Here is a 13,843-nt window from a genome sequence, read left to right as displayed (position 1 = left end):
GAGCTGATGTGGACTCTGCAGACCGCAGCTAAAAGGTAATGATTGTGCCAAGACTCAAATCTTCATGTTGATGATTCTGGCTCTGCCTTTATAAAGTGTTGTACTGTAAACCATTGTTTTGCATGGCTAATGTATTACCAGGTTATACCATGCATTGTGCAAATGGAATCTGTACAAAAAGAAGCTTAAGAATCTCCTTGTTTTGGTATTGGGGAGAAGTGAATCGTAAATTTTCCCAAAGGTCCCTCTTTTGGCTCTTTAAAAAGTTTCTCTCTCTCTCTCTCTCTCTCTTCTATACAGGAATGTTTACAGTCGTGTGGCTTACTGTCAAACTGCCACTATTGATGGTATCCATGTCTCTGATGCACAATAATGAGGTGGCAGGAAATTCAGAATACATTCCAAAAATAATATAGCAGTTACTTGATGATTACTCATGGAAGGAATGTCACATTTTAAGGGTTGAAGATGTATTGATCATGAATGTCAGAGTAAAGTGATATTAAACGTTAAATAAATTGTATTTTTTGTTTATAACAGTTCATGTTGTACACAGAGATTTACAAACCAGCCCTTAATAAGACAAAGACACAGCATTTTTTCTTTAGCTTTTTTTATATACATTTTCATATGTCTTTTATTGCAGTGCAAATTGAATAACCATAAAAATGAATCTGATTTTGTCTTTCTCTCTCTCCATAGCATAAATGAGCTCATGCAAAAGCAGGGTTCATTGGACGGTGTTATTAAGTTGATGGAGATGCTGGTCTAAAGGCGACTGTTGTTCCAGGTTCACAGCTGGAGTCAGAGCAGTAAAGCAGTTGTAAACACTGTCGTCATCAGGGTGCTGCCTGAGTAATGGATGATAAGTATAAAACAGGACTGAGGGCACATCTTATGTTGTGTTAGCACATCCAGCAAGAGGTACCTCGCCAAACAACTTATGGGTTATTATCTATGTAGTGTCCTGTGGAAGATTTGTTTTTTCTCACATAGGAACTGATTTTGGATGATTTACCTGGTGTGATATCCTTTGCAGTATCTATTGCTGCAGAGACAGTAGGTAGCAGCTATTGAAATAAGGAAGACGGTGGTAATATCAGTCTGAATTGACAGCTTGACTCAGCAGTGATCTGTATTTTTAAAGTTACGGTTCAGAAGCATTCACGTGTTAGCAATGTTTAATCCTTTGGCCGTGGTAGGTGACTGTGGTCGCCCTACTAATTATTCTTCATGACGCGTCAGGCGACTTCAATCCACAGCTGAAAAAAACAAATTTCCTTCCACACATCTGTTGTTTTTGTATAAATACAGTAAGTTTTTATTTCGTTTATGTGCCAATGAACATTGTGTCTAGTGTACATATACAAGTGAAAAACCTTGCTTGAAGTAAATAATCTCGTCATTATAGCAAATATAGAGAATATCAAAAACTATTTTTGCATTTTTTTCTCAGAATATTACAATTTTTTTGTACATGAACGATAAATTTTGATCTCTTATGTGCCATCAAACAGTGTACATGTTTGTAGTGTAGATATACAAATGAAAAACCTTGCTTGACATAAATCTCATCATTATTGCAAAATTACACAATAGCGAAAATTATTGCTTTTTTTTTTTCCCAGAGAATCACAATTTTCTCGTAGAGAAAGATGCATTTTTGACCATTATCACACACAAAAAATGGAAACTTCATGGTCATTTCCTGTTGGAAAAGTAACAACAAAGTTATAATTAGCACATTCATTTTTTAAGAATTTAGGCCGTATAATGATAGGTTGCAGCCAAAGAGTTATAGGAAGAATAGTTTGTGTTGAAATTTCATCCATTTTATGTAATTACAATTATTATCCAGTAATAGTGATGAATTTTTGACAGTTATTGTTCATTGTAATGGAAGCAGCTGATGACTGAGCATTGGTACAGTGAAGGTAAGTCATCCTGTTGGTGGTAGACAGTAAGATTAACACCAAGGTAGAGTACCTGAAGTATAGTGGAAGTTGAGAGAGGTGGAAGGAATGATATAATGGAGGTGGTAAAGGAAGAATCAGATGTACAGTCAGAGTGTGAGGTGGGTGACAAAATACTGGAGGTGGTAAAGGAAGAACCAGATGTACAATTAGAATGTGAGGTGGGTGACAAAATAATGGAGGTGGTAAAGGAAGAACCAGATGTACAGTTAGAATGTGAGGTGGGTGACAAAATACTGGAGGTGGTAAAGGAAGAACCAGATGTACAGTTAGAATGTGAGGTGGGTGACAAAATAATGGAAGTTGTAAAGGAAGAACCAGATGTACAGTCAGAGTGTGAGGTTGGTGACAAAATGTTCCTCAATGACAATGAGACTGTCCTGGACACAGTGTCCTCAGCTGAAGTTAAGCAGTTTAGATGTTTAGAGAGTGGTAAAGCATTTGCTTTTAAGAACAGTCTTATCCAGCATGCAGTTGTTCATTCAAGAGTGAAGAATTTCAAGTGTGATGAATGTGGTAAACAATTTACAGATAAGAGTACTCTCACCAGACACCTATTAATTCATTCAGGAATGAAGAATTTCAAGTGTGATGAATGTGGTAAACAATTTGCATGGAAGAAAAGTCTCACCAAACACCTATTAATTCATTCAGGAGTGAAGAATTTCAAGTGTGATGAATGTGGTAAACAATTTACAGTTAAGAGTACTCTCACCAGACACCTATTAATTCATTCAGGAATGAAGAATTTCAAGTGTGATGAATGTGGTAAACGATTTACACGGAAGGGTAATCTCACACGGCACCTATTAATTCATTCAGAAGTGAAGAATTTCAAGTGTGATGAATGTGGTAAAAAATTTACAGATAAGTTTAATCTCACCCAACACCTATTAATTCATTCAGGAGTGAAGAATTTCAAGTGTGATGAATGTGGTAAACGATTTACACAGAAGGGTGATCTCACCAAACACTTATTAATTCATTCAGGAGTGAAGAATTTCAAGTGTGATGAATGTGGTAAACAATTTACACTGAAGGTTCATCTCATTCAACACCTATTAATTCATTCAGGAGTGAAGAATTTCAAGTGTGGTGAATGTGGTAGACGATTTGCACAGAAGGGTGATCTCACCAGACACCTATTAATTCATTCAAGAGTGAAGAATTTCAAGTGTGATGAATGTGGTAGACGATTTGCACAGAAGGGTGTTCTCACTCGGCACCTATTAATTCATGCAGGAGTGAAGAATTTCAAGTGTGATGAATGTGGTAAACAATTTGCAAGGAAGAGTGTTCTCACTCAGCACCTGTTAATTCATTCAGGAGTGAAGAATTTCAAGTGTGATGAATGTGGTAGACGATTTGCACAGAAGGGTGATCTCACCAAACACCTATTAATTCATTCAGGAGTGAAGAATTTCAAGTGTGATGAATGTGGTAAACAATTTACAGATAAGAGTAATCTCACCAAACACCTATTAATTCATTCAGGAGTGAAGAATTTCAAGTGTGGTGAATGTGGTAAACGATTTGCAAGGAAGTGTGTTCTCACTCAACACCTGTTAATTCATTCAGGAGTGAAGAATTTCAAGTGTGATGAATGTGGTAGACGATTTGCACAGAAAGGTGATCTCACCAAACACTTATTAATTCATTCAGGAGTGAAGAATTTTAAGTGTGGTGAGTGTGGTAAACAGTTTGGTCTGAAAAGCAATCTCACCAAACACCTATTAAATCATTGTGAAGGGAAGAGTTTCTAGTGTGCTTAACCCGTCACGTCCCGAGGTTTTCCGCACCTCCGACATCCCCCAGTCCCGAGTCTTTTTGGAAAAAAATTTTTTTGGCTCAAACTTCCGCTTAGGTTGAGAAATGAAGGAAGATCACCAAGAAAGGGCTTACCGTGGTCTATAAGTGGTCAGGACAGGTGAGGTCCCCCGTGCCAGGTATCGTATTCTATCATTGATGTGTCAGGCGCTCACGTTTTCTATGGTAAGGAATACTGGGAGAAACAACACACACAACACCTCTATATTTATTGAATTTGAACTAATAAACAATAACAGTAACAATATAATGGATTTCAGACACATATATATGAAAAATAAGCATTGTACCATCGCGCGAGCATAGCGAGTTTGGTCCGAGTCGTAACATGCTATATGCTAAGTTTCTTGTATCAGTCAACATATCATTTTTTCTACTTGTATACTTCTGTTTCAATGACATTTTACCAATTACAACTGTCTGTAAGTGTTTTCAGATGTTTTCATTTATTATGATGACATGCAGCATAAGTTTAGCGCACATCAGCTTAGTAAGCGCACTCGCTATGACTCGTATTTCAACATACCCAATTGTTTTATCACTTTCCTATTATTTTTCCCTTTACATAGAACCTTTCCTCCACCACTGTAAATGTTTTCAATTATTTTCATTCATTACGAGGGCGTTTAGCGATATGCTGGCGGATATTCACGTAGCAACCACGATCTCAAACACTCGTGTTTCATCTTTTACTTTATTTATTCACTCCAATTATAATTTCCCACTTATATTACACACGTTTACACCCCTATACTGCACTGTACATACTTACTGGCATTATTTATTCAAGTGAGCGTGAAAATATCGCATGAAAATACCCTCGCAATAAATGTTTCGACCAACATAATACTCACACACTTATATACTAATTCCTCACATATATTACACACTTTACCACTTATTGACTTCTATTTTCACTATTACGTGCCTTATTCATTCAACTGAGCCTCAGGATATCGCATCTCTATACACATGCTATGAATATTTGACTTAGAATATATTTCACCACTTACAATAATTTGAACTTATACCCGTAAGCATTTTCAATAATAATAATTATATAATTATGGGCCGTATTTATTGCACTGAGTGACAGAATATCGCATCATAAAACCCTCGCTATGTATGTTTCCACTAACAGCATATTTATACACTTACATACAATTTTTGCACTTATGTTATACCCGTATGCACTTTATATTAATATTTGGAGATCAACATGACATAATTTCACTGAGCGTCTGTCTGTCACATTTACTTCATAGTTTCAGCGTCCTGTCGCATTCACACCATATCAGAATTGCATCAACGTGTGATATTTGCTGAAACATGGGTGAATACAGAGACCCACGTCACACTCCACGCACTCATAGCGGGTGTCCTTCCTCTGTGTCGTGATTCTCACCCGGGAATTGCTACACACGTGACACCTGCGTTGGGGCCTAGGTCTGTTTGGCTGGGGAGGGATAGGAGTGGGGAAATGGCGGCCGGATATTCTCAGGGGAGTTTGTGCAATAGGGGCAGTGCGGGTGCGATGTTGGGGCCTTTCTACAGCATACCGTGCAAACATCTCTCTTGTGAGCTCCCTCACAAACCCTTCAAAGGTTTCCTGAACTCCTGTTGTCATGACGTGAAGGTGGTGTTAATTCAGGGCAGTGATGTCTAGCAAATGAAAGAACAGTTTCTTATACCACTTCATCGTGGTCCTGGCACACTCTACCGTCGATATCATGGAGTCTGACTGGTCCACGAGGCGCATGTTTATGTTATAGTCCATGACACACTCAGGTTTCCAAATATGACGCCTGTTCTCGCTACGGTAATCAACTGAATCAGTACGGTGCATCAAGGGGCGGTGAACCGTTGACAATAGGCTTACTTCTCTATTGTGGTTCCACACAGTTGCAAGGATGTTGTTGGCTTTGAAGAAGACAACCTCATTCCTTGCAAGTTTCCACCCTACCTTGGCCATGTGACGCCGGTTCACCTTCACTGTTCCACAGACTCCAGTTTCATGTGTGTGAAGATAACGAGCGAGAAGATGGCTAGTGTACCAATTGTCCAGGTAGAGGACATGACCACGATGAAGGTAGTCGTCTATCATCGTCTTTACCACTGCTCCCGACAGTCCAATACTTCGATCTTCTATTATGTCTGTCTGTGCACCGGTGTACAAGACTATGTCTTGCACGTATCCAGTCCTACAGTCACACACAACAAAGATCTTGAACCCAAAACGGTGCCTTTTGCCGGGTATATACTGCCTAAATGAAATATTGCCTCTCCACAGCACGAGACTCTCGTCTATGACGAGGTCTCTATAGGGATAGAATGAGGAATGAAAGGTTTGCCTCAGGTGATCAAAGACCAATCTAATTCGCCTCATCTTATCTGTGTCGTTCGCATTTGCAGGATCATGAGCATCATAGAAATGGAGGCGACTTAGAATTTGTTGAAACCGATTACGGCTCATCACTTGCCCAAATATTGGGGTAAACATAACAGGGTCCCTAGTCCAGTAAGCAGGAATTCTGTTCTTTCGTATAATACCCATCAGAAGGACCAGGGCAAAAAATAGGAACATTTCTGAAAGGGAGACAGGGTAATCATATATGATAGAATGCCTACTCCTTGTTCCCAATCTTTCACTCTCAAGGCGCTGGGTGCTTGCAAACAGGTTGGTTTGGTATACAATCTGCTCCACAAATGCCTCACTAAAAAACAGGTGGAAAAAATCCAACCTGGTGGAATTACGGTGAATTCCTGGAGCAGTGCAGCCAGAGCGCCCCTGCTTAGTGAAGGGGTGAATGAGGGGAGAAAAATCACTCCCATCCTCCCAATTCCATCCCACAAATCCCTCGTCCCCATCATCCCCATCACCGCCTTCGTCTGGGTGGGAAGGAGATCCTGGTGGGGGAGAAGGAGTGCGGAGGGCTTCCCCACTGTCACTCCTCTTCCCTCTGCCTTTACCCTTTCCCTTTCCCTTACCCTTATGGCTTTGAGGAACATTAGGGGGCTGTGGGGATGAAGTAGTGGAATATCGGGGAGCAGAAGACGTGCTGGGGAGTGGTTCCTCCCCACCTTCCCTCTTCATGACAACACCACGTGCTTTCTCACACACCCTAGCTCGACCACTTGTTAGGGGATATTGGGGAGCATAAGACATGCTTGGGAGTGGTTCCTCCCCACCTTCCCCCTCCCTCATAACCCCACGTGATACAGAACGCACCCGCACTCGCCCACGTGATACGCTCCGCCGCCTCACACTACCTAGGGAGAGCAATGACTCACGTCACTCTCACTTTCCCTAATCCTCCCTGTACTTTCCCTTTCACTTCCCATTCCCTCCACTGCACTTCCTAACTCCCCAAATAAAATGCTAGGCCCATACCTGCTCGTCCGACGTGGTGTGCGCTCTGGGCCACGATGAGTGATTACCTCACGTCCATACCACGTGGCAGCACGTCCCACGACTCCGTCATCGTCCTCATCCTCGTCATCTGGTTCCAAATCACGTTGGGGATAGGCATAGGATGTTGCACGTGGCATCTTGGCTTGCTGCCCCTCTCTAGCAGCACGGTAAGTCATGTACTGCCGCTTCCTGGGAGACGGAACTTCCTCGTCACTGCTGGTGGTTTCTTCCTCCTGTGGCTGCACATAATCTTTATCCACAACCTCGTCGTCCACTGGGGAATCACTGTCGCCTGTAAAGGCGTCCAGGGCGGCTTGAATTTCGCCCTCTGAGAGACCTCTCTTAGCCATGTCTGAGCAGGACCGTTGCTACCAGGTGAGTGGACGAGTGGCAGGTTAGCGCGGGTCGTTTGGGGTCGCCGAGTGTCCCCGCCTGGTGGCAGGTAGAGGAAGGTCATGTGAGGATACGTACCGCAAATCAAGCGCCAAATTTGAAAATTGTCGAAATTATGCACTTTGCAATTGCACGACGTACCGGTATGTCGCCGGGACTGGCAAATGCAAATCGTTGCAACGTACCCATACGTCGACGGGACAGGGTGGGTTAATGTGGTAAACGTTTTACTCAGTTGATGTCATCTGACACTGTTTAATTCATTAAGGAGTGAAGAAATTCAAGTGTGATGAATGGGGTGAACAGTATTATGTTCTCTCCAGTATCAGTTCAGGAGTGAAAGAATTTGAAATGTGATGACTGGAAAACTGTGTAGAAAAAATTCTTATTCACTTGGCACCTGACGGTTCATTCTGGTGTGAGAACAATTATATAGTTATGATAAATGTGGCAAAACTTGTAGAAGAAATCAGGCTTTAACCAGGCAAGGTGCCATTCACTAACAAGTGAGGGAGAAGACATGTTTTTATCTCTTAGGCTGGATTTTTTTTTTTTTTTTTTTTTTAATAACGACAGAGGAAGGAAAAACAAATAAATACAAAAAAATAATCCATACACCAGCTTACTGGTGGCCTCTGTTCATAAAATATCTGTAATGGTTAGACTTGAACAGCTGTAGGTTTAAGTTTGGAGGGAGACAACTCCGGGAAAGCGAGTTCCAAAGAGATGCAGTACGGGGAATGAAAGAATTCTGATAGGCAGAAGTTCTGCAATATGACTGAGTGACGTTCCAGTCATGAGCGCTACCAGATGCCCTTGTAGCACGAGGGAAGGCATGGAGAGGTGGCAACATGGACGCAACTTCGTCTGAGCATTTGCCATGAAAATATCTGTAAAATAATGCAAGGGAGGCAACATTCCTTCGTACTTGTAGGGGAGGTAGTTTATTTGCAATGACATGGTTGTTAATAATTCTAACAGCTTTGTTCTGAATTTTGTGTAATTGTTTTAATGCAACCTCTCCACATCCATTCCACAAGGGTGAGCAATATTCAAGCTGAGAGCGCACATGACTCTTATAAATTACAGCTAACTGCTCGTCTGTAATGGAAAATTTTTATTAGTGGATTGTAGAAAAAAAAAAAAAAGTGCTTTGTTCTGTAGAGCGCCTTTAGCTACTATTGGTACTTGTGGCAGGCCACCCCTCATGTAGCATGTCATACGATCTACTGAGCCAAGACACCATTAACCATGAGTGATAAAATAATATGAAACTCTAGATACAGCAAACCCTTAATATACTGAACCCTCTTTCAATGAATTTCAGTTTTAACGACCACTTTGAGTTGGCCGAACGTTCTTTTAAAGAACTTCGTTTGGTACAGTAATAGAATGGATGCGCAGGAAACACCTACCAGCATTGTGTCCCCCCTCCCCCCCCCACACACACACACACTGTGTGTGCATTAAACACATGTTTAATATACATGCAGCTGTTCTGTACTGTTTGCATTGCTATACTCTGTTAGGTAATACAGTACAATATTTAATGTAACAGCTGATATACAGTGAGTTTACCCACACTTTCCCTGTAAATACCGAACAACAAATGTACAGTAGTGTATGGGCAATGTACAGTATAGTGGTTTTCAATGACTGTGCCAGTGGTGGAATGCAGTTTATGTTTAATGTACATGCAGCTGTTCTGTACTGTTTGTTTTGCTATTCTCTGATCAGTAGTATTTAATGTAACAAGTAATGTACAGTGTCAGTTTTCTTTACCAACACTTTCCATGTAAATACTGAATGACAAATGTACGTAGATTTATCCGAGGTCTATTTGCAGTCTTTCATTGCAGTGCAGTTACTCCCAGAAAGGTAAGAATAAAAACATCAGTTAGTAAATAGAGCATTTATTGAGAAAATAACCATTTAGACCTACCTGTATGTTATTGTGTATGAGTTACGGCCAAACAGTGCTGTATATTTAACAGTCTTTGTTCGGTAAAAGCCACAACGCCTGGGAAATTACTAAACAGCATGGTGTTCAGCTGTAATGTCAAGGCTCTGGTACAAATTAGTTGATTATATTGAGAGTGCACTGTATTAGGAGAGGGCTATTCACCGTGATAGTTGTACAGGAGTACAGCGCATTCATTTAGTACACAGTAAACTGGGCAGCAAGGTACACTATATCCTGCACATCTGTACACAAAAATATTGTACATGTATGTATTGTTGGTCTATGGTTAGCAGCTTACCTTTTTGTATGACATTTTATTATGAGATAATTATGTCTAAACACATGGCAAGTGCTCCACCTTGTAGTGAGAGTAATCTTTGTTTTCACTTTACTGGGGCAGGTCTAATGGAACACAATTTTTATAGTACTTTTGCCTCCTCAAGCTTTATTTTTGTCATGGGGAGGGGGGTACTTCAATTGCAAGGTAGAGCATGAGCTGGGTGCTTAGATCACTAATGTCAAGTATCCCGTGAAAAATATTGGGCAGAAATCAAGTAAGATATGTCACTATTAATAGCATTAGTACATGATATGTTCATGGTGTACATTTTTCACCGACAGTGTAGTCTTTCACACAAATTACCATGCACTAGATGTGCAGTATAATAGGAACACCTTACATCCAGCTAAATGCATGATAATATGAAGGCATATAAACAGAGGGTATGATGGTGGTGGGTTAGTGCCCCACCCCTTAAAAAGAACTAACTAAAAAAGCAAATAAAGCGCCTCGGACCCGGACGGACCATACGTTGACGACTAAGGAACGGACAAAGGACATTCTGAGGGTAGGAACATGGAATGTGAGAGGAGTGAATGATGAAGTGAAAGAGAGAGAGATTGTCCAGGTGCTTGAGGATGCAAAAGTGGATATATGTGGATTGACTGAAACTAAATGGAAAGGTGAAAGGATGAGAGAATGGGAATACGGTGTAGGTATATGTGCGGGAGTCAGTGAGGATGAGAGGGCAAGAGAGGGAGTATGTCTGATGATAAGCAAGAAGTGGAAGGAGAATATAAGAGGGTATGGAACAGTGGGTGCAAGGATTGTATGGGTGAGGATGAAAGTAGGTATACAAGCATGGGCGATTGTATGTGTGTATGCTCCAACAGAGGATCGAGTGGCAAGAGTGAAAGATGAGTTTTGGGCAAGAGTAGAAGCATGTATGGACAAGTTTGAGAGGAGCGAGAGAGTGCTGTTGATTGGAGACATGAATGGCAAAGTCGGGAATGTACGAGTGGATGGAGTGGTTGGACAGTGGGGTGTGCCAGCGGAAGTAGATGGGAATGGTAGTTCTTTGGTGGACATCTGTGCTGGTAAGGGGTTGACAATAGCCAACACCTACTTTCGTCATAAGATGATCCACCGGTATACATGGAGAGTAATGAGGAGGATGGATGGTGAACTTGTTGAACGAAAGGCAATGATAGACTACGTGTGTGTGGATGAGCGAATGAGAAGACAAGTGTTGGATGCAAGGGTGTGGAGAGGGTGGGGGAATGGAGTCTCGGACCATCACTTAGTGATGGCCAAGGTAGAGCTGCAAAGAAAGTGGTTGAGGAGGCGAAGGGGAAGACAGGAGGAAGCAGCTCCTGTGAGAAGAGTGGAGAAATTGCAAGATAGTGAGAAGAGGACAGAGTATAAGAGCATAGTGGAAGAAAGATTGGGAAGGTATGAGCTAGAGCAGATGGAAGGGGTGGAAGACGTATGTAAGATATTCACGGAAGAGATAAGCGCAGCGTGTGAGGCGGTTTGTGGAGTGAGGAGGAGATGCAAGGGTGTGCAAGGGACAGCATGGTGGAATGATGAGGTGAAACGAGCTGTGGAACAAAAGAAGAAGGCATATGGTGAATGGTTGGCGAGTAGAGGTAGGGGAGAAGAGAGAGAGAAGAGAGAGGTATATGTGAGCAGGAGAAGGGAGGTTAAGAGACTGGTGAAGGAGAGTAAGAAGAAAGTGGATGAAGAGTTTGGGAGGAATCTGAGTGTGAAATGGAGGGAGAGTAAGAAATTGTTTTGGAAGGAGGTAAAGAAAGTAAGGCAGTGTGAAAGGGGAAACAGTAAGGGAGTGAAAGATAGGAATAATAGATTGTTGGTGGAGAAGAGAGAGAAATTGAGGAGATGGAAGGAGCACTTTGAGGATTTGTTGAATGTAGAGAGTGAGAGCAGTGTGAGTATAAGTGGTTGGGGAATGGCTGGGAGAAGAAGAGATGAGAGGAGGGAGGAAGAGATCAGTAGGTCGGAAGTAGTGGAAGCGATGAAGAAGTTTAAGCTGGGAAAGGCCCCAGGAATTGATGGAGTGTGTGGTGAAATGCTTAGGTATGGGGGTGAGATTGTTGTGGAGTGGATATGGAAGTTGTGTAGATTGGCTTGGGAAGAGGGAAGGGTTCCAGAGGACTGGAAATCAGGTATAATTGTTCCTCTGTACAAAGGAAAAGGGGAGAGAGAAGTATGTGGTAACCATAGGGGTATTTGCCTTCTTAGTGTGACTGGTAAAATATATGGTAGAATACTCATTGATAGGGTTAGGCATATGACAGAGGAGCTAGTTGGAGAAGAACAAGGGGGATTTAGGAAGGGAAAAGGGTGTGTAGATCAGATATTTGTTCTAAGATGTTTAGTGGAGAAGTATCTAGAGAAGGGAAGGAAAGTGTACGCTGCCTTCATGGACTTGGAGAAAGCTTATGACAGAATAGATAGGCAAGGTATGTGGAAGGTATTAAGAATATATGGAGTGGAGGAAATTGTTGAGTGCTGTGAAGAGTATGTACGAGGGAGCTAGGGCTACGGTGCGAGTGGATGGTGAGCTGAGTGAGTTCTTTGATCTCAATGTGGGACTAAAACAGGGGTGTGTAATGTCTCCATGGCTGTTTAATATATATATGGATGGGGTCGTAAAGGAGGTACAAGGTAGGGCAGTGGATGTGGGGGTGGCCCTAATGAATGAGGGTGAGATTTGGAAGCTTCCGGTGTTGCTGTTTGCTGATGATACAGTATTGTTGAGTGAAGATGAATGGGAGTTGCAAGGTTTGGTGAATGAATTTGGGACAGTGTGTAGGAGGAGGAAGCTGAAAGTTAATGTAAACAAAAGTAAAGTTATGGTGTTTGAGAGGAATGAAGTCACAGAATGTACAGTGAGGTTGGATGGTGAGGATATGGAGAATGTGAGTGCATTCAAGTACTTGGGTAGTGTGATGAGTAAGGATGGAACTTTGGGGGATGAAGTACGTGAAAGGGTACAGCAGGGAAGGAAGGTTGTTGGCACACTGAAAGCAGTGATGAGAAATAGGGAGGTGAGTATGGAAGTTAAGAAGTCACTGCATGATGGTATTGTGATCCCTACCCTGACGTATGGAAGCAAGGCGTGGACCTTGCAAGAGGGGAACAAGTCAAGAGTGAGAGCAGTGGAAATGAGTTACTTGAGAGGAGCATGTGGAGTGACATGGAGGGACAGGTTGACGATTGAAGAAGTGAAGGAACGTTGTGGGGTAGATGTGGATGTGGTTGAAAAGATTAGGAGAAATACACTGAGGTGGTTTGGACATGCGGAGAGGATGGAGAATGAAAGACTGACTAAGAGGGTGTATGTAGGTGAGGTGGAGGGAGGGAGAGGGAGGGGTAGACCGAGGATGAGGTGGAGGGATGGAGTTGAGAGGTATATGAGGGAGGGGGGTGATTTGGGGGGAGGGGAGTCAAATGGTGGGTGACAGAGTGACTTGGAGGCGTTTTGTCTGCGGCCACCCTTTGCGGGATTAGGGCGTCGGGCTATAGATAGATAGATAGATAGATGATGGAACTTGGCAGAAAGGCAAGGTATGATAAAGTTTTAATAGCTGTGAAAGAAAAAGACCCGGGAATCTGTTGAAAGTATTTTCATTCATTCATCATCTAATCTTGTGTTACCCCATGAGGAGCGTAGGAGTGCAGGGCTAGGCACGTTGGTCCTGACATTTAACCTGCCCCATCCTGGCAGAGTTTTAATCAGTGACTTCCCCCAATCCCAGCAGATTTTCAATTTTTTTTATTTTTTTTACTAAAACCTCCGCTTATTATGAGAAACATTGAAAATTCAAAGAGAAATCGCTCACCTGAGGTTTAACCCCTAACAGGTGGGCGACGTTATGTAACGTCCATGCGTGAGGAGGCGGGTGACGTTATGTAACGTCCAGCCATTTTCGGTCCTAATTTATTGGTGAAATTGGGTGATGAGGCATCCT

General features: G+C 42.1%; 1 protein-coding gene across 1 annotated transcript; it reads left to right on the top strand.

The window, feature by feature from the left end:
* Positions 1-1,909: 1,909 nt before the first annotated feature.
* LOC145399270 (uncharacterized) lies at positions 1,910-3,736 on the top strand. Its single transcript, XM_080271949.1, has 2 exons — positions 1,910-1,934; positions 2,364-3,736. The coding sequence occupies exons 1-2, from the start codon at positions 1,910-1,912 to the stop codon at positions 3,734-3,736; spliced, it is 1,398 nt and encodes a 465-aa protein (XP_080128075.1).
* The last annotated feature ends 10,107 nt before the right edge of the window (positions 3,737-13,843 follow it).

This window comes from Coenobita brevimanus, chromosome 48, assembly GCF_032717465.1.
Source record: "Coenobita brevimanus isolate Jiangsu-jjx chromosome 48, ASM3271746v2, whole genome shotgun sequence".
In the NCBI taxonomy this organism is placed as follows: Eukaryota; Metazoa; Arthropoda; class Malacostraca; order Decapoda; family Coenobitidae; genus Coenobita; species Coenobita brevimanus.
This window is presented reverse-complemented; position numbering and strand designations above follow the sequence as displayed.